This window comes from Gordionus sp. m RMFG-2023, chromosome 1 (genome assembly GCF_954871325.1).
Source record: "Gordionus sp. m RMFG-2023 chromosome 1, tfGorSpeb1-WG-v2, whole genome shotgun sequence".
NCBI classification, from domain to species: domain Eukaryota; kingdom Metazoa; phylum Nematomorpha; class Gordioida; order Chordodea; family Parachordodidae; genus Gordionus; species Gordionus sp. m RMFG-2023.
The window spans coordinates 16,381,463-16,403,328 of record NC_088775.1 but is presented as its reverse complement, the minus strand read 5'-3'; the positions used below and the strand labels follow the sequence as shown (position 1 = coordinate 16,403,328).

Here is a 21,866-nt window from a genome sequence, read left to right as displayed (position 1 = left end):
TTATTTTTATTTTTTGGATTGTAGAACCACCTCCGTTTTTAAATAATCAGATGAAAGAATTATTTGTGTATCATTTCTTACATTAGGAATTTAATAAAGAAATTGTTATGTCAAAAAAAATATTTATTTCCAAAACAAGGAAAATTCTTAATCAAAAAATAAATATTGTCAATCAAAAAAGGTAAAGTTCTAATCAAAAAGGGAAAAGATCTGAATAAAAAAGGAAAATGTTCAATCAAGAGAAAAAGTACCAAATTAGGAAGAGGTCCGATCAAAAAAAGCGAAGTTACATGAGATTTTAATTTTAATGATTTCCAAATTGATTAAAATTAGGAATTCCATATTTTAAATAAAATAAAAGATTGAGGGGCATCTATTAAATGAAAAAATTTGATAATCAATGGAAAAATATTTTTGAGTTGATTGAAGAACTACTTAATATTTAAATTTTTACTTCTATTAGGTTTTTTCAGATTTTGATTGTGTGAGGTCATTTAATAGTATGATAATTTATAAAATATTGATAAATAATTGTAAATGGATTATATACTTTTTTCCCATAATTTTGATTTTTCACAATTTTATTTTTTACCTCATTTATAATAATCATGTATCGCCCAAACAATGCGACAATCATCCCTGCGTATTTTTAAAAGCAAGTTAATGTTATTCAAATTTTACAATGACCGCCAGATGCGATGAAATAAATTACATTGCTTTGGATTATAAATTTTATTTATTATTTGTTTGCACTTGAAAAATATCCAGCGATGCATATTTCGTTTGAGATATAAGCATCAATTATATAAATAGCCTAATGCGAAAGAAAGGAAATAATAATAAAATAATTTAATGCCACAAGGAAATAAAATTTAATTAATATATACACTCTTTATAAGAAGTCTCTTTAATTATAATATTAATCAGAGTTGTTAAACCCTAACTTTAAAAGTAGCGCGCTACTGCTATCGCCATTTATCAAAAACATAAAAAAGTAACTCGCTATTGGCTATTTTTTTTTGCTTATAATGTAATTGCATTGTATATAATAAATAAAATGATCATTTATAAATATTTAACTATAGTTAGTTTTAATTATAAAAAAATTTATGTAAAAAGACTATAATTTATGCAGAGTTGTACAAAAGATCTTCTATGAAGATTTTTGAGCGAGATCTAGCTCAAAAATTTGAGCAAGATCTTTGAAGATCGTAAAATTTGAAGATCTTTTATTTTTTAAAAATTTTGTGTAACGATCTTCTAAGATCTTCATGATATTTATTTTTTTACCCCTTTATTAAAAGCCCAGATGTTTTTCAATTTTCATCAAGGCAGGAGGAGAGGTATAAAACATAAAAGAAATATTATATTAATAAAATTGAAAAACATCTGGGCTTTTAATAAAGGGGTAAAAAAATAAATATCATGAAGATCTTTTGAGATCGTTGATCGCAGCGATCTTCAAAGATCTAGATCTTTTAAGATCGTTACACAACATTTTTAAAAAATAAAAGATCTTCAAATTTTACGATCCTTCAAAGATCTTTTTATTTTGAGCAAATGTATAACTCTGAATTTATGTAATAAAAATAACTATTTATGCTAATATTCATTTTTTATTTAGTTGCATTTTAATACTCCCAAGTCTAGAGCGACAATCTGAAAGTAGAGTAGCACTTAAGCGCAAGGCATAAGCGAAATTAACAAAAATACTCATTTGCATTTTTAGATTTAAAAAACGCCTCTAGGGGATTTTATATTATATTAGTATCCTCTATTTCAAAAAAATATCAATGGAATCCATTTTTGTCTGCTATCTCAATTCTTAGTGCCTAACGACAAAAAATTGTTGTATCAGGGGATAGAGTTTTAATTTTCATAGTAAATAATAGATTATCAATTAATTAGTGTTGTTAAAAGCCCGATTCGGGTCGATTGTTAAAAACGGCCTGATTTATATTATAACCAAAATAATATTGTGTAAGCCTCAAGATTTTGCTCATAGATGGCAGAAAGGTTTAAACTTCTACTTGACTAATCTTGAGGCTTACACAATATTATTTTGGCTAAATCTTAATAGGGCCGATTTTAAAAATCAACCCAAATCTGGCTTTTTAAATACTACAAGCAATGACATTGGCTGAACTGTATCAATTATCGGCAATAACTTTATCAGCCAGTTTCTAAGTAATAATGGCATGGTCAATATTATTAATCATTGAATGTAGTCTCCCCTATGCCAGAATTATTATTCTATCTAGTTAGAACTGTTGGCATAAACATTATTACAAAATAAAATTAATATTAGAATTTAATAATGACAATTATATTTAGATGTTTTTTTGAGGTTATAGTTACTAGATTCATTTTAAGATATATATTTTTTTTTTACAGTTAGAAGAAATAAATTTATAGCAACCTTTTGTTTTTACATTAATTTGAAAATATTTGCAAATTTTGGATTGTATTATTCAAGAACACTTTCTTCCAGGGTACCTTCCATTTCATTAATATTACCAGATGATTTAAGTTTATAATACAAACTAAAAATATATATTACAAATGGAAAATATTCAACTTTCAAAATTAAATAATAAATTATAAAGTTATAATTAATTATGATGTTATATTTAAATTTTCATGTTTATAGTTACATTCACTATATTTCTAAAAAGTAGCGCTCTATTAGCTATAGCTACCAAAAAAAAAGAGCGCGCTATAGTAACGCGCTACATGTAGCCTAACAACTCTGATATTAATATATATTTTTGAATGTTAATTATTTAAAAATTGAAATTGATGCTAGAAAAAGGAGACACTTTAGCAACCATTACCGACGCCCCCTGTATTTAATGTGGGCAAGTTTAACATATACCTGTTGATATCACAACACAATCTGGTAAAATATATAAAAAAATCTATTTAATTATCATATTAAAATCCTATAATTTAAAACATACTTGTATTTTCGGTATTCTTATTTCCTGACCGGGTGCTCTGAAGCATTCCTGAAATTTTTAATCAAAAATAAAATTTAATAGTCATTCATAAAAGTATTATTTGACGATTTGTCAATTTTTTTGGAGCATGGTTATTCAAAGACATGAGCCTATATCCAAATCAAATCAATTTGATGATCTAGAAGACATTGGCGAAATTAAACAAAACGGAACAAATAACGCATGCTACAGTGATAATGAGGACTTTGTGGATGATATTTCAGATCAGGGTATAATGTTTATATAGTTATAAAGATATATTTCTTTACATAGAACTCTTAAGTGACTTCCTTGCGAAAAGACCTCAGCCTCCAGAAGCCTTCGAAAATGTAATAATCATTGATAATGTACCAATTGTTGGAAGTGAAAGATTAAATAGATTGAAAAGTGTTATATTAAAATTGTTTAAAAATCCTGGAGAAATTGCAAATGAATTTTATCCATTAAATAAAGAAGGAATGACCAAGGGGTTTTTTTTAATGAAATTATTTATATTTATTTTTATATAGATATTTCTTTTTTGAATATGCTACAGAGGAGGCTGCAAAGCAAGCAGTAAAACAGTTCAATGGCTATCATTTAGATAAAACACATACAATAAGAGTAAATTTGTTAAGTGATATAGAAAAGTAAATTATTATTTTATCTACTATGTAACATGTGATTAGATATGAAAATTATACAGAAATAACTGAGCCCATTCAACCTCTACCTTACAAAGAAATAGTATTAATTATTTAACCCATACATAGCTAGATTATTTTAGGATAATTTATATGATTGGTTGTTGCATCCTGAAGGATATGATCAATTTTTAGTTTTGTCTGAGCAAGAAAATAAAGAATGTCTATTATCAATTTATTTAAATATTATCACTGGCCCTCAACTAATAATTGATAAAGAAGTTTGAATATATAAATATTCTGATTATTAATATTGGAAAATAATTATTAAATGATAAATCTATTGTTTAATAAAACTAATAGAAATGGACTGATAAAAAGGCAAGTTGGTCTCCTCAAGGTACTTATTTAGTAACATTTCACCCAAAAGGCATACGTCTCTATGGGACAAGTCATTTTGAACAAATTCAACGCTTTTTGCATCCTTATGCTGAGTACATATTTTTCTCACCCTGTGAAAGGTATTTGATTTATAATCAAACAAATAATTATATATAAATGTTTTTGTTTTTTTAAAAAAAGGGAAAGGGAAAATAATTTATAATATAAATGAATCTATATCTGGCCTATTTCAAGCCTGGCATCGCTCAAATATTTTTTGTATAAAATTTGCTTGGAACAATCCAGAACAAATTTCCATTTATTTATCCCAAAAAAGCCCTGGCCCAAAATTAAAATAAAAATTATTTGTCATTTTGGCCTGGTCCAAATTTAATTAAATATTGAAAAATTTAATATTTTTTTATTATAAAAATGTTGTTTGCTACACTTTTTCAACCTGTAGATGGAGCTAGCTCTTTTTAGGGCTGGAGCTTCACCACTCTTTTAAATTTAATATATAAATTATTTTTTTTTCGGTCATGGGTTACTTTATTTAAATATTTACTGGTATGATATGTTGTCAAAATATAGTAGCAAATAATTAATTTATTTTTTTTAAAAATAAATCTATTTATTTGTTAATAAAAATCCAATAAAAATGAATATCATTTTATTTAAATTTATGCAATATTAAATGTTGAACTGAGTTTTAAACTATCAAACATCATGTTTTTCTTTCTTTTTATATTGAAAATTTTATTGGAAAATCTAAGTCATATTAATGTATTTTATAGATATATAATAAAAAATAGTTTTTGATATTTACATCATAGAAGAACGAATCAAATTTCCATTTTCATCATACAAAAAATATTTTCTACTCTAAAACAGTTAAAATCATTGAAGGAGAGCTTCATATTGATATGGGTTTCTTAACTCTAACCATTTCTAAACTTACTTCAAAAATAAATGACTTAGTAAATTTAGAATTTTGCCAACCTCTTGTAGATTCTCTTATAAGTGGTATTAATATAATAAAACGTTTATAATAAATAAATTATCTATTTAAATAACTTTATTGCATTTTCAAATTATGATGATGAAAATATTGTGCCTATTATCCATCCTGCATTGAAATTAAATTGGAAATGGATAAAAAAAATACACAAAATATGGAACTAAAATACAAATTAATTAATTTTTTAAGAAAACAAATTCCTGATGCAAAAATAGCTACTAATGCACAGGAACCCTGCAATGATTTGGAAGATTTTTTTGCATTCCATGAAATTGATCATCAGGAAAATAATATATGGCCAAATATTTTTCAAATAATGATATCAAAATTACTATTTTTGATAAATTTCTTGAATTAAAATTAAATTTTTAGAAAATAAAATACCCTGCTTCCCTCTAGTACTCCTATGGAGTGTCTGTTTAGTATTGCTAAACAGGTTTTAGGGGAGAGGTGTAGATGTTTGTTAGATTCAAATTTAGATAATTTATTACTTTTAAAAGCTAATAAAAATTATAAATATTTTAATATATCATTTAATATAAATAAAACTTTTTTGATAAAAAATATGATTTTGTTTTGTGTACTTTCTAAAAAAAATGAAAATCAAAGGAGCTGCTATGGAGTGGCACTCCATTACTTGGAGCGGGAGCTAGCTCTTTTTAAAAAATTAAAAGTGGAAGTGGGAGCTAGCTCCTTTTGGGGAAATAGGAGCAGGAGCTAGCTACTATTAAAATGGACTGTTAACTCTTATAAAATTAATACTTTGCAAATAGAAAATATTGCTGCCTTGTTCTTCAAAAAATTTAAAAAAAAGTAAATCATATTTATAATTTTAAACACATCTCAAATTTTTTAAAAAGTATCAACCCAGTCTAATCATAGTAAAAAAATAGGCTTAAACCTGTTTGGGCCAGGCTGGGTATGGACTGGGTCTTTCAGATTTCTAATATAAAATTTGAATACAATGAAAAAAGATATTTTACATAAATATCAATTTTTTTGAATGAGATATCAATTTTTTAATAAATTATATAAATTTTTTAAGGTACTTTATAACATTTAGTGGAAAAATGACTGAGAAAGGTGAGCCTCTCATACTTTGGGAAGTGTTATCTGGTGCTAAACTCATGGTTTTTTCTTACAACACCACTCCTATTTATTTGGATAAACCATTTTGGCCTCCTTTCAAGTTATTTTCAATATAATAAATTATTGATTTAAATGTTTTTCCATGTATTATAAAATTTATATATTAAAAAAAATGAAGGCATTCCCGAAAACTATGCATCCCCTATTATAGATGCACAAAGTTTATAGAATCTGGTTTAACTTATCAAGGTGATTCGGAAATATTTTTTAAAATATTTTTAAAAAAATGGTAAATTAGTAAAATATGAAAAAAATTGATTAAAATAGTCATTTCTACCCTACACATTCTTGATAATTATGCGCTATTTTTAAAAAATGAATGTAGAATCATCTCTTTAAAAGGATTCATAAAATGTTAATATTAATTTTTTTAAAATTTGCTAACTTATTGGGATATTGGAAAACCACTTTTTTGACTAAACTATGAATCCTTATGTATCCCATATTAAAAAGGCTATAATTTAAAAAAATGAATATAATATTTAGCTCTTTGAGGGGATTTGGAAAATATTAATTTTTTAAAAAAAATTTAAATATCAAAAAACTATTTTTTACTAAACTATGGATCCCCAATTATAGAAGCATAAATTAAGTAAAATTGATATTTAGTATAGCGAGATAAATTAGAAAATGTTATTTTTAATTTTTTAAAATTCTGGAAAATTAGTAATATATTTTTAAAAAAACTCTTTTTTGGATGACTTAAATACACATCCTCAATAATTATGCGCTATTTTTTAGAAAAATGAATGCAGAATCATGCTTCTTGTGAATTCACGGCAAAGTATTGTGAATGTAGGGTATGCATTAATTAAGTTAAATAAATATAATTATGGTTTAGCATCTCAATGTGAGAAAATGTAAGGAAAAATGAAAATCCTAAAAAAATTTTTTTTGACTGAACTATGAATCTCCACCCGTTATATATATAGTTTGGTGATTAATATATTTTAAGCTAAATTTTAGTCGGTTAAAAAATTTGGCTAAACCAATTTTTTAGCCGCAAACTATCACTTTGGCCTCGGAATTTTTTCTTTAAGAATATAACAGCTCAAATTTAAAATAAATTAATATTAATATAAAACGCCTACGCGTCTCCGGCACACGCCTGTAGATTGAGGCCGAATTAGTGGACATTAGTGTTGTTAAACGGCTCGATTTTTTTAAAATGGCCAACCCGATATTTAATCAGAAATATTATGCATGCCTTTAATTGCTTATAGATGGCACTTTGGACATCTTTTAACCTCGAGGTTTTATCATATTCTTTGGCAAAAGTACTGGGTTAGCCATATTTAAAAATAGAGCCATTAACAACACTAGCAGGCATTTACCTATTACCCAACTATAATTATAAGACGAAATAAAAAATAAAGGTTGATATGTGAAAAAAACCTAAAATTCTAAATGTTTTTTGTAAATTTTTTGATCTTTAAAACAATAATCTTTAATATTATGAAAAAGTTTTTTAGGGCAAAAAAAATATTTAAAGATTTTTTAATCAGGCTTTCAATTTGAACCAAATATATATCTAGTAATTTGGGATTTTTAAACCCGAGATCGCATCTATGTTGGACTTTGAGAGTCACATAACTCCAGATTCAATTGATCTAAAGTTTAAACATTGTGAAAACATTTTGATTTATATAAATATTGCAACATATAAAATAAACTCTCCAAGTTTCATCAATTTTTTTTATAAAAAGAGTCAATCAAATTGTTGATCGATTTGACATTCGAAGATTTTTTTAAAGACATTTCTGAAACAGGTCAGAACCCGCCCCGAATTTATATTACCCCGGGTTCAATGGGTTATCCATAAATTGGTCTCTGTTTGGCCCGGGGTCTCAAACTGTCAAACTAAAAAATTTATAATTTTTGAATCATAATTTGGGTTCACTACCCTAGTTTAAAACATGCGGAATTAATAAAACTCAAGTAGGTTTCGACACAAATAATCGTCTCTAAATGAATAAAAATATTTTAATACTGTCGATTAATTATACTTATTCTATTGCTGGATATACTAAAATAAATTATCAAAAAAAAATTAATACTTAAATTTTTTATTTATAAGTGAGTTCTTTTTTTTAAGAATGAAATTCTGTACCGACCCAGCCGGATAAAATATTTGTAAATCCGAAACCGATAAAAAATGGGACCAGAATTTTATAAGCTTGAGTTCAGATCCGCTAGAGGATTTTGGTGTAGGATCGATCGATGGTTAGGGATAGGATCATTCGATATTTTCCTTTCGTGTCAATGACCATAATATTTTCGTATTTTTTTGTAGGGCTTACTAATCCCGTTGACGCTAATTCTTTCATTAAAAATTATTAATGTTTTCTATATAACAAAAAATGCAAAATAATTACAGATGGAGTTTTGATGGATCATATTTTGCGCGCATTTCGGGTCCGGATAAATTGTGCGTTTACAATACAACCGTAAATAATATGTTTTATAAAATATTATTTTATTTCTACATAAAAATATTTTACTTGTGAGAATAAAAGATTCTAATAATAGTAAACGCTTTAAGTTCAAGCGTTGCTTTATTTAACATTATCGAAATCACAGCTGATTCTTCATAGCATTAATAATTTTTGAAAAATACGTCTCAACATAATATTTTTCAAATTTTATCATAACGTTATAATCAAAACCCTCCATATTTATAAATTTTACTTATTTATTGGCTTTTGTTAATAACACTGCGTTAAATAACGTCTAACGCGTTTACTATAAATGTGGCCCTATAGTTGGTTCAAAAATGAATGTTAATCGAATAACGAATTATTTTTATTCGATTCGTTTAAACATGGAATAATTTGCTATTCTATTTGAACAAATGATTTATATAATTACTCAATGTAAATTATTCGATTTCTTTAAAAGAATGTTTTTGAAGAATAGGCCAAGCATAGAGAAAGAGAGAGAAGGGGTTGGGAAATTCCCCTTTAAAATTTATTAAGCAAAATTACATTTAAACGATCGCAAAAATGTGGAAAGAATTAATAATAGCGTACCCTTTAGAGTACATAGAATTGTAGATGATAATTTATAAAGATCAGGTCAGAGGCTAAATCTTTCATCTGTATTTTACATTCTTTTCCTAATAAAATTTTAAAAATGTTTCGTATCTATAAAGTAATTATTTCTTTTCTTTAGAAATTTTCGCTCATAGACAAAAATCCGATGATCATCAAGGATATAGTGTAAGATTCATTTATATGTTTAAAAAATATATATTTATAGAATATCTAGTCCTAAATACGCTATAAAAGCAACTGACTACTTTAATTTATTTTTTATGTGGAGCGATCGAAACCGATTTTGGTTGACGTTCAATAACAACCGTCACAAATAAAAATATAATATACTCCATTTTTTTACCCATCCTCAATCTTGCAAAAAATTTAGGGATTTCGAATGGTGCCCATCCAGCAATATACTTTCCTATTGGGTTCGGGAAGAGAAGGAGATCCCGGCCAAGCTATTCATCATAAGCATACCCGATAAAATCGAATGCCGGCCCAGTTCCACCCTTGGCACGGTGACAAATTGCAAAATGCTCTGGGGGGATTATTACTTGACGGTGTTCAGTGAGAGATATGCTAAAAAGAAGAAAGGGAACGATAACATAATCAAATATTCGGTAAAACTTTAAAAAAAATTAAATCTTTTTTACCACAAGGATAATAAGAGATAAGGCGAGGCAAATATATCTTTGAAATTGGAGTCTTGAACCAATGAACCTCGCCAAGCCTATCTTGATATTTTAGTTCTTACACGTTTTGCTCAAAAAAATATTTCAGGGTGGTGTTGTTGATACTCCTCCCCCCCCCCTCCAACTATTAGCGACATGTTTATTGTTGGTAGAATGGCCAAGATCAAGACTAAAGAATAATTGATATCTCCAATTATGAGAAAAGTTTCATGGAACCTCTATTCACTAATAAAAGATGACTTTACCGAACGTGTTATTCCTTCAGTTGCATTCGAATTTTTTTGATACCAAAATAATGTTCAACATCATATAAGATAGAAGAATGAGTATGTGCCTGAGTGTGCCCATATTTATTTTACGTAGCAAAAATTTTAGATTGTCCACTATCTATCTGTGTATTGTTTTTTATTTATTAATTAGAATTAAATAATATCATTAAAAGCAGAGTTTAAAATGCTCCTTAAAAGAAAAAATATTCAAAGATATTTAGGGGAATGCTCAAACATGTTTTTTTTATATATTTTACTTGATATCATCCATAGATGATATTTATATATATATATTAAATATTAAATAATTTTTATTAAGGCCGTGTCCTAAATCAAAAAAATAATTTCGCAAAAGTTTTGCGAAATGCACAACTTTAGCGAGTTTTGCGAGCTACGAAACATGTCCCGAATCATACATTTATTTTCAATTTTAAATTGTTTGATATGCATGATATACTATTTCTCTATTTTATATTATTTGAAGATACGACTGAGTCTAGAAGAAGGCATAGATTTTTAGAAGGACGGTATATATGATATGATTTATATTATATGTATTAATTCTAGAGATCAAGGAATTTTTAGAACATTTGATAGTATTCCTTCATATCCTGACAAATTTCGTCAGATGTTCCATATGCATGTGGAAACATTTAATTACATTCTTACAAAATTGGAATCTATAGACACCACTATAGTTATACATAAAAATTCTATCAGTATGAAGCATAGACTATATATAACACTCATGTATGATGATTATTTTTTTATATAATATCTATATATTTATAGATATTTGACAACTGGTATGAGCTTTAGAAAAATAGCTTTATATGCTAAGATTGGCAAAACATCAGTAAGTACAATAGTTACATCAACTTGTAGATTAATATGGATTGGTCTTCAACCCAAGCATCTCTGTTTACCAACAGTTGAACAGATGCTTGAAATTTCAGCAGAATATTTCAGGAAATCAGGTTTTCCTCATATAATAGGATCTATTGATGGAAAACATGTTAAAATAAAACAACCTAAAAAAAGTGGTTCCACATTTTATAATTATAAAAAATACAACTCCATTGTCATTCAAGGTATTTCAGATGATAAAGCTAGGTAATTATATATTTTCTAAATTTTAATTCTTTTCTAGATTCATGTTGATTGAAGTTGGCTTTCCTGGGTCTATCTCAGATAGAAGTATCTTTTCAAAGAGCCTATTTTATGAAGGAATGATCAATAAAATCATCAAGATACCCAATCCAAATTTTTTTACCATCTACAGATATTATAGCACCTTATGTATTTGTAGGTGATGATGCTTATCCCCTATTGGATTTTATTATGAAACCCTACAAAACTAATTTGAATGATAATAAATCAACTTTCAATACTAAATTATCAAAAGCCAGAGTATCAATAGAGAGATGCTTTGGCATCATGAGTGCCAAATTCAGACATCTTTACAAACCTTCAGAAACAAATATTACAAACACTATACAAATAGTTAAGGCTGACTGCCTTTTGCATAATATTATAATAGATCTTGAGGGAAATCATAGCACAGATATAAATCATGAACAATACCCAATACTCAATTTTACCCAATCTCAGTTCCAGCGATGGACTGAAAGCTCTAATAATATTAGAGAAACTTTTAATTTATTTGTAAATAATTATATGTAAAATTTTTGTACACATTAATTTTTGATTCCCATAATCTTATATTTCTTAATTCCCATAACCTTATATCTCTTATGAATGTTTTCATTTGTCAAAGTAATATAATTTATTTATAAATATTCAATAAAAAGTGCAAATAAAAGTGTTGTTTTGATTACATTATATAAGTAAGTTATTTCTAATTAATTTAATGAGTAAGACAAATGACTAAATTTCAATAATTTTTATTATAAATAAATATACAAAATATGTTTAACATATTATGGTATTAAAAATTAAGATATAAATATGTATAAATTAATTAAAAAAATACAGTATAAACTAAACTAACATTGTTGTTATAAATTTTAATTTAAAATCAAAAATTTCTTTATCAGTCATAATATTAAATTGAGCTTGATATGATTTGAAAAAACCCATAATATTATGGGGATCATCTCCTTGGGATGTATGTTTGGCAGCAAAACCTATTTTAAAAATTAATAATTATTAAATATATAAATGTACCCCTAAATATCTCCATTTTTTCATCTTCATACTTAGATTTTTTAGCTTTAGATTTAGGAGTATCTAAATTCTTCCTCTTTGAGCTACATGGATTAATATTTTCTTTATTAAAAGAATTGTCTAACTATAATTAAATTAATAACATATACATAAAATTAATTTAACCTCTAAAATTTCTTTCTCATATATATCAGTAGGATTAACAATATCAGTTAAAAGATCATGTGTATTTAACTCGTAATCCTAATATATAGTTCATTATATACATTTCATGTTATAATACCTGTGATGATGTTTGTACATTCACCACATCTTGGATACGTTGTTCATAATCCTAAAATATTGTTATTATATAATTATAATTTCATGTTATAATACCTGTGATGATGTTTGTACATTCACCACATCTTGGATATTTTGTTCATAATCCTAAAATATTGTTATTATATAATTATAATTTCATGTTATAATACATGTGAAGATATTTGATCCAAACTAAAACTTGCCTCTGCATTCTTACAAATATCTTCCACATTTTCTTTTAGCCAAAAATAATCTTCTATAAATTTCAAGTGCCTACTGCTTATCATAGCAGCACCAGAACCTATATAAAATTAAATTATAATATATTTAATAATATCATACCTGATTTTTTTGAAAGGGAATAAAATTTATTAAATTTTGACTTTATAGCTGTGAACTTTTTTTTATTTGCTCATAGTTTAATTCATATATCTTCCCTATCTCTTCCCATTTTATTTTACTTGCTGCGGTGTCCCTATATTTGAGGTCGCTATTACACCAAAGAAATCTATGAGGCCTTATTTTTTCCATCAAATTAGATTCATTCGCCATCTTTTCGCACAAATTACAAAAGTTTAAAGAAAAAAAGATTAAAGTTTTACGAATCGTAAAATTTGTAAAAATCGTGTAATATGCGCAAAATGGAAAAAATCATTTAGGCCAACATTTTAATTTTCCGTTTAAAATGGCTTATATTTTTTTTCGTTAAACTCGCGCAAATTGCGCGAGATTATTTTTATGCAATTTTTGATATTTAGGACATAGCCTAAAACGAGTTTTCTGTACAGCAAATTACTTTGTCGAAAAATGCTAAAAGCGAATGAATGTTTAAATAAATATACCATGTGATATTTTATACTGGTTGATTAGATAGAGCCTAGGTTTATTATTATTTCGAATCCTAATTCGGTTAGAAAAAATTTATTTTAGGTCCAGTCTGGGCTCCAAAATTATTTGCCCGGCCCTGCGGTTTTTTTATTTGGCTATGTCCTAAATATAAAAAATTGCATAAAAATAATCTCGCGCAATTTGCGCGAGTTTAACGAAAAAAATAATATAAGCCATTTTAAACGGAAAATTAAAATGTTGGCCTAAATGATTTTTTCGATTTTGCGCATATTACACGATTCTTACAAATTTTACGATTCGTAAAACTTTAATCTTTTTTTCTTTAAACTTTTGTAATTTGTGCGAAAAGATAGCGAATGAATCTAATTTGATGGAAAAAATAAGGCCTCATAGATTTCTTTGGTGTAATAGGGACCTCAAATATAAAGACACTGCAGCAAGTAAAATAAAATGGGAAGAGATAGGGAAGATATATGAATTAAACTATGAGCAAATAAAAAAAAAGTTCACAGCTATAAAGTCAAAATTTAATAAATTTTATTCCCTTTCAAAAAAATCAGGTATGATATTATTAAATATATTATAATTTAATTTTATATAGGTTCTGGCGCTGCTATGATAAGCAGTAGGCACTTGAAATTTATAGAAGATTATTTTTGGCTAAAAGAAAATGTGGAAGATATTTGTAAGAATGCAGAGGCAAGTTTTAGTTTGGATCAAATATCTTCACATGTATTATAACATGAAATTATAATTATATAATAACAATATTTTAGGATTATGAACAAAATATCCAAGATGTGGTGAATGTACAAACATCATCACAGGTATTATAACATGAAATTATAATTATATAATAACAATATTTTAGGATTATGAACAAAATATCCAAGATGTGGTGAATGTACAAACATCATCACAGGTATTATAACATGAAATGTATATAATGAACTATATATTAGGATTACGAGTTAAATACACATGATCTTTTAACTGATATTGTTAATCCTACTGATATATAAGAAATTTTAGAGGTTAAATTAATTTTATGTATATATTATTAATTTAATTATAGTTAGACAATTCTTTTAATAAAGAAAATATTAATCCATGTAGCTCAAAGAGGAAGAATTTAGATACTCCTAAATCTAAAGCTAAAAAATCTAAGAAGTATGAAGATGAAAAAATGGAGATATTTAGGGGTACATTTATATATTTAATAATTATTAATTTTTAAAATAGGTTTTGCTGCCAAACATACATCCCAAGGAGATGATCCCCATAATATTATGGGTTTTTTCAAATCATATCAAGCTCAATTTAATATTATGACTGATAAAGAAATTTTTGATTTTAAATTAAAATTTATAACAACAATGTTAGTTTAGTTTATACTGTATTTTTTTAATTAATTTATACATATTTATATCTTAATTTTTAATACCATAATATGTTAAACATATTTTGTATATTTATTTATAATAAAAATTATTGAAATTTAGTCATTTGTCTTACTCATTAAATTAATTAGAAATAACTTACTTATATAATGTAATCAAAACAACACTTTTATTTGCACTTTTTATTGAATATTTATAAATAAATTATATTACTTTGACAAATGAAAACATTCATAAGAGATATAAGGTTATGGGAATTAAGAAATATAAGATTATGGGAATCAAAAATTAATGTGTACAAAAATTTTACATATAATTATTTACAAATAAATTAAAAGTTTCTCTAATATTATTAGAGCTTTCAGTCCATCGCTGGAACTGAGATTGGGTAAAATTGAGTATTGGGTATTGTTCATGATTTATATCTGTGCTATGATTTCCCTCAAGATCTATTATAATATTATGCAAAAGGCAGTCAGCCTTAACTATTTGTATAGTGTTTGTAATATTTGTTTCTGAAGGTTTGTAAAGATGTCTGAATTTGGCACTCATGATGCCAAAGCATCTCTCTATTGATACTCTGGCTTTTGATAATTTAGTATTGAAAGTTGATTTATTATCATTCAAATTAGTTTTGTAGGGTTTCATAATAAAATCCAATAGGGGATAAGCATCATCACCTACAAATACATAAGGTGCTATAATATCTGTAGATGGTAAAAAAATTTGGATTGGGTATCTTGATGATTTTATTGATCATTCCTTCATAAAATAGGCTCTTTGAAAAGATACTTCTATCTGAGATAGACCCAGGAAAGCCAACTTCAATCAACATGAATCTAGAAAAGAATTAAAATTTAGAAAATATATAATTACCTAGCTTTATCATCTGAAATACCTTGAATGACAATGGAGTTGTATTTTTTATAATTATAAAATGTGGAACCACTTTTTTTAGGTTGTTTTATTTTAACATGTTTTCCATCAATAGATCCTATTATATGAGGAAAACCTGATTTCCTGAAATATTCTGCTGAAATTTCAAGCATCTGTTCAACTGTTGGTAAACAGAGATGCTTGGGTTGAAGACCAATCCATATTAATCTACAAGTTGATGTAACTATTGTACTTACTGATGTTTTGCCAATCTTAGCATATAAAGCTATTTTTCTAAAGCTCATACCAGTTGTCAAATATCTATAAATATATAGATATTATATAAAAAAATAATCATCATACATGAGTGTTATATATAGTCTATGCTTCATACTGATAGAATTTTTATGTATAACTATAGTGGTGTCTATAGATTCCAATTTTGTAAGAATGTAATTAAATGTTTCCACATGCATATGGAACATCTGACGAAATTTGTCAGGATATGAAGGAATACTATCAAATGTTCTAAAAATTCCTTGATCTCTAGAATTAATACATATAATATAAATCATATCATATATACCGTCCTTCTAAAAATCTATGCCTTCTTCTAGACTCAGTCGTATCTTCAAATAATATAAAATAGAGAAATAGTATATCATGCATATCAACAATTTAAAATTGAAAATAAATGTATGATTCGGGACATGTTGTGCATTTCGCAAAACTTTTGCGAAATTATTTTTTTGATTTAGGACACGGCCTTAACAAAAATTATCCAATTTCTCGAATATTATTATATTTTTAACTGATTGATATATGCAATAATTTTTTTATATTACAAATAATATGGTATAAAAAAGGGCATAACATATGTTTTCGAAATATTTCACCTACGCGAATCCGAAATTCCTAAGGATACGATTGAATTTAAAAGTAATAATTCTTTAAATATATGCATATTTTACTGGGGTTACATTTGGGTCGATTTTTAAAAACGGCTCGATTAAGATTTTATCCTCAATAAATTTTTAGATTTAGAAAATAATTTTTTCAGGGTATTCGAGCCTCCACGCGCCCCTCCCCCTCTAGTGATGCTACTAGCGCTTAGATTCTTTTTTTTTATTTTTCCAACTTTAGATGATTTATTTAGTTTATAGTTTTTTTTAATTTGTAAAGTCTGGTATTGATAACATAATATATACGTTTCTATAGAACATTATATAATGCAATAATCGCTTTTAATTTAAACTCGTCAAAGTTTTGGGTAGGAAGGGAACCATATCTTTTTCAGAAGATATCCCTCAAAATATGTTTTATATATTCATTCACGATTATCTAGGGTGGCATCTTCTTACATTTCTTGATTTTTTTTTCTTCTACTTTTGTATATATTTTATTTAGATGTCCCTCGAAATATGTTTTATATATTCATTCACGAATATCTAGGATGGATCTTCTTACATTTCTTGATTTTTTTTCTTCTACTTTTGTATATATTTTATTTAGATGCTAAAAAAACTTATATAAATAAAATTATTGCCAACTTTTGTGAATCATTATTTTTATTTTTAAAAGATAAAATATTGAATTTTCAACCCGAACCTAAGGGAAATAAATTGGCTATCATAACGGAACACCAATCTTGTAAAAATGTTTACATCTACGAGATAAACAAAGGGGGCAAACCACCTACAATGCTTAGTAAATAAATTTTTTATTATAAAAACTCGAGGAAATTTTTTTTTTAAATATAATCGTGCCATTTTTTATTTATACTTATTAAAATTGTTTTTGATCAAACAATTTTTTTCATTTTGCTATTACGATGGGATTTTGCCTAATTATATATGAATTTTTTTTCCTACTCTAAATCGTTAAAAATTGGGAATATTTAAGGAATTCCTCATTTCAGCTATTATTTTTTTTAAAAAAGGACTCTAAAATATAAAAATCTTATTATCGATTAGAAAAATTTGAATATTTTTCGTGGATATATTTAGATCAGAGATCTGAAGCTGACCAGATCTGAAATTTTGCTATTGCAGCTGATTTATAATAACAAAATACTTCATCAAAATAATGGCTAATTTCTCAATCACTCTCTCATCAAAATATAGGTACATTTCTGATTCATCCATTAAATAAATGGGAAATTTCTGATTGAGCTGTCATTTTTTGATGGGATATCTTATAGTTTATTAATATTTAACAAATCTATATTAAAAATAGCAATACAAATTAATATCTATATTAAATATTATTTTGATTTAACAAAAAAACATTTTCAAAGTTTGTATCAATTTCTACCAGTAAAAACATTTTTAGAGACACTGAATAAATGAATTGTATTCAATAAATAACTGTTTTATAAATTTGAAAATTATATTAAAAATGGAATCTTTACTTCTCCGTTTTATGGCGATTTCCAGGTTTACCCGGGTAGGCCAGTTTTCCCTCTGATTTTTCTTTTCCATTTTTGACGGTCCTGAGCATCAATACTTGTAAGATTCATTCTTCTCATATCCGCCGCTATCACATTTGTCCACGTCATCTTGGGTCTTCCTCTAGGTCTTGATCCTCCTATTTCCATCATTGTGCATCTCTTTACCCAGTCACCTGTCATACGTTCCACATGCCCAAACCATCTTAGTCTATTTCGTCGCAATACCATACTAATCATTTCTATACCTAATCTTGCTCGCAATTCCTTGCTAGTTTTTCTCTCTCAGAGATACCCCACACATCCATCTAACCATCCTCATCTCTGTTCTTTCTAATTTGGCTTCGTGAGTCTTTCATTGCCCATGTTTCACCGCCATAAACTAAACAACTCCTCACACAGCTTACGTAAACTTTCCCCTTTAATTTCAGAGAAACTTTTTTATTTGTAAGAATAGACGACATCTCTCTGAACTTCTTTCAAGCTTGTCTGATCCTTGCAACAACGGCATAATCTACACCACCATCTGCGTTTAGCATGTCACCTAAATAACAAAACTTATCCACTTTTTCAAGGGTTAACCCATTGCCATTATCCAGACCACCATTTTTTAGGTTATCAATATTATGTGTCCCTTTCATGCATGTTCTACAAATAAAGGTCATTCTTTCTAACATCAAACTGCCTTTTTTCCCGCTACATCTTTTATGTACCCATTTCTGGCATCTGGTGCATTGGATAGAATTTCTAGCAACTCCTTTCCCACATACACCACAAGGCCACTTACTGGATTCCTCCATCTTTAGATTTTCCCCACCAATCATCACTTTTGTTTTACTCTTTGTGCCAAAAATTTTTTATCAAAAAATGAAATATATTGGGCTCAGCTAAAATAGCATTGCAGTGAACAATGTTTTGGGCTTACCGATGATTTAAGACAACATAATTTCAGATCCAACTGAGAATTTTTCTTTATAGATCTGCCATAAAAAAAAAATTAAATCTGTGAAAAGTAATTATTAATGTGGTTGTGATTTAATTAATTATTCTTTTTTTAAACTAATTTAAAAAAAATGAATTGTAATTTGGTAATTAATTACTACGTAACCTTGTTAGTTAATTAGCGATATTTAGAAATTGTTGCATATTCGATACATTTTTATTTTAAATAATATTATTTATACATTCAATTTTGCTCATTATTATTTTATATATAAATATCAGAGACATCCAGAGGGACCATTTTCACAGCCCAGTCCTGGTTTTATATTTTCAGACCCGGATTTTTTAAAAATATTACATTTTTTTAGTTGTTGAAAATGATTGCTTAGGTGATATAAATGTAATTTTTCTACTGGTCAAAAACCGAATATGAAACCCGAACGGATTCTAAAGACCAAACCGACCGGACTAGTCCGCTGCTTCATTCTTTACCTTAAAAATATTATAATTTACCTATGAATTTTTTTATTCATGAAAAATTCCAGAGGAATACACTCTTCAAAAATACAACAAATTATTCTGGTGTCCAAATGGTCAATTTTTAGTTCTGGCCGAAACCGGATCTAAATCGTATACATTATTTTTTTATATAAGTTTTTTTTCCTTTAAAACATAATAAGATTATAAGAGTGAGTTTAATTAAAAGTAAGATCAATGTTAACTCTCAGCTGATCAAGTTTATAAAATCTGCTAGTGGATGTTAACTTTTTTATCGCTAAAAATTACAAGATAATAATTACCGATCAACTGTTAGATCATGTCACGCTTGCAATATATTTCAGTTAATATGCGAATTTTTTTAAAGAAACACTTGTTATTTTTTACAAAGTATATTTATTCTCTTTGTAAAATTTAAAAAAAATAAATCTTTAAATATGACATTTTGAAAAAAAAATTGTTTTATTTTTTTTTGACGATAATTTATTTTTAAAATTGTATCATTGGTGTTTTGAAATATTTCCTCACTGTCATCTTTCATCATTTTTTATATATACAGCAATTTATCTTTCATTCAAATTTAGAAAATTTTTATATTTAACATAGTGATAATGGCGCCCTCTTATTCTTGGACACGGCCGACATGACAAAAATGAGTGAAGTGGCCCATCCTCATGTTGACATCGTTAAGTGGGATTTTTCTGGTAGATATTTAGCTACTGCAGTTTCCTTAGCCTATTCAGTTATTTTTTTATTTATATACATTATCTATTTATATATAAATATCCATATTTTTTTCAGAGTGTTAAAATAAAAATTAAGCAATTTTATCTTTTTTAATTTTTATTTAAACTTATTTTAGCAATTTAATAAATCAAAATTATTTGGTGTCATTTCCTGAAGCTTAAAAATTAAATTGCTAATATAAAATTCTGTATCAATATTAGGTCTTATATTTGTAACGCTAAAAAATAATACTTATCCATATATCATATACTTATCTATTCCTTTTTTAATGTAAGCTTCAACTAATCTTGTTAAACAGCTCGATTTGAGCCGATTTTCCAAACCAGCTAACTCAATGTTTTATCATGAAAAATATTAGGCAAGCCTGAAGATTTTAACCATAAATGGCACAAAAGCTTGGACACATATGCACTATTTTCTCTCTAGTTAGCCGTTTTTAAAAATCGGCTCAAAATGAGCTGTTTAATATTCAAAATAGAAATTAAGTATATAGGTTTTATTAAAAATTATTTTTAAAGAAGAAAAAAGTAATTGTTACCACTTTTCTAGTTCAATCAGAGACCTGGACTGGACCGTATTTAATTTTTTTAAATATACCCATGTCTGGCCTAAAATTCTTTAAAAAAACCCAAGCCATGTTTTATATTTTAAAACCAAATGTTTTAAATCGCCATTATTAGCTATAAAATTGAAAATAAATGTAATATATTTTTAAAAAATCCGGGCCGGGCCTTAAATATAAAACCCGGGCCGGACTTTGAAAATGGTACCTCTGCAGATCTCTGAGTTCACGCTTATTTCTAAATTTGGATTGCCCTAGGTCAAAAGAGAAAAACATTCTTTCTACATAAAGCTGCTATACCAGGGTTGTTATAAGATTGTATATATTATTTAATATGAAAGGCAAAAACGATATTTTTACTAAGCATTTTTATTTTGGTGTTTAATTATGAATACTAGGAAGATGGTATAAATATTTTTTTCATAGATCCTTCTTTTTTTAAAATCTAATTAAAATATCTTTAAAATAATCAAAAATTTAAATGCACCCTAATGTTTTTCCATTTTTATGAAACGGAAAATATAATTTACATAAAATATTTTTTCTATATTTGAAGTAAGTTAAAAAAAAATTTAATTTGATTATCCTTGTATTTTTGTTTAAAGGTTTTATTTTAAAGAAAAACTAAGCTAATTTATATTAAAATTAGTGTACTAAAAGCCATAACTATGAAGCCTTAGAGCGCATAATGTTAAAAGATGGCAAGCCAGTCATTGAAAAATATCGCTTCCGAAAATTTAAATATTTCAAACATTTACACATTTAAGAAAATTTTTCATTGTCTCCCTCTAAAATTATATTATTTCAAAATAATATCCATTTTTTGAAAAAATATACACATTATAATATATTTGTAAACTACCCCATATAATTTATATCGATATATA

General features: G+C 26.5%; 3 protein-coding genes and 2 long non-coding RNA genes across 5 annotated transcripts in view; 4 read left to right on the top strand and 1 right to left on the bottom strand.

Moving 5' to 3' along the window:
* Positions 1 to 3,051: 3,051 nt before the first annotated feature.
* LOC135931413 (eukaryotic translation initiation factor 3 subunit B-like) overlaps positions 3,052 to 21,866 on the top strand; it is a 31,434-nt gene continuing 12,619 nt past the window's right edge. The window contains exons 1-14 of the mRNA XM_065468497.1: positions 3,052 to 3,229; positions 3,273 to 3,468; positions 3,509 to 3,628; positions 3,668 to 3,725; positions 3,766 to 3,903; positions 3,986 to 4,143; positions 6,067 to 6,210; positions 8,548 to 8,617; positions 9,342 to 9,388; positions 9,594 to 9,828; positions 16,651 to 16,723; positions 17,366 to 17,491; positions 19,718 to 19,802; positions 20,277 to 20,412. Coding sequence (XP_065324569.1) covers positions 3,088 to 3,229; positions 3,273 to 3,468; positions 3,509 to 3,628; positions 3,668 to 3,725; positions 3,766 to 3,903; positions 3,986 to 4,143; positions 6,067 to 6,210; positions 8,548 to 8,617; positions 9,342 to 9,388; positions 9,594 to 9,828; positions 16,651 to 16,723; positions 17,366 to 17,491; positions 19,718 to 19,802; positions 20,277 to 20,412 — 1,728 coding nt within the window. The 5' untranslated portion in view covers positions 3,052 to 3,087. The remainder of the gene's footprint in view (positions 3,230 to 3,272; positions 3,469 to 3,508; positions 3,629 to 3,667; positions 3,726 to 3,765; positions 3,904 to 3,985; positions 4,144 to 6,066; positions 6,211 to 8,547; positions 8,618 to 9,341; positions 9,389 to 9,593; positions 9,829 to 16,650; positions 16,724 to 17,365; positions 17,492 to 19,717; positions 19,803 to 20,276; positions 20,413 to 21,866) is intronic.
* LOC135931414 (putative nuclease HARBI1) lies at positions 10,570 to 11,901 on the top strand. Its single transcript, XM_065468498.1, has 4 exons — positions 10,570 to 10,696; positions 10,737 to 10,919; positions 10,962 to 11,282; positions 11,320 to 11,901. The coding sequence occupies exons 1-4, from the start codon at positions 10,614 to 10,616 to the stop codon at positions 11,480 to 11,482; spliced, it is 750 nt and encodes a 249-aa protein (XP_065324570.1). The 5' UTR covers positions 10,570 to 10,613; the 3' UTR covers positions 11,483 to 11,901.
* LOC135931417 (uncharacterized) lies at positions 14,159 to 14,532 on the top strand. The gene is made up of 4 exons (XR_010573038.1): positions 14,159 to 14,240; positions 14,285 to 14,335; positions 14,380 to 14,430; positions 14,471 to 14,532. It is a non-coding gene; the product is annotated as an uncharacterized LOC135931417 (long non-coding RNA).
* LOC135931416 (uncharacterized) lies at positions 14,529 to 14,897 on the top strand. Its single transcript, XR_010573037.1, has 3 exons — positions 14,529 to 14,542; positions 14,584 to 14,710; positions 14,751 to 14,897. It is a non-coding gene; the product is annotated as an uncharacterized LOC135931416 (long non-coding RNA).
* On the bottom strand, positions 15,166 to 16,453 carry LOC135931415 (putative nuclease HARBI1). The gene is made up of 4 exons (XM_065468499.1): positions 16,371 to 16,453; positions 16,148 to 16,330; positions 15,785 to 16,105; positions 15,166 to 15,747 (listed from the first exon to the last, which is right to left on the bottom strand). Exons 1-4 carry the CDS (start codon positions 16,451 to 16,453, stop codon positions 15,585 to 15,587), a joined length of 750 nt encoding a protein of 249 aa, XP_065324571.1. The 3' UTR covers positions 15,166 to 15,584.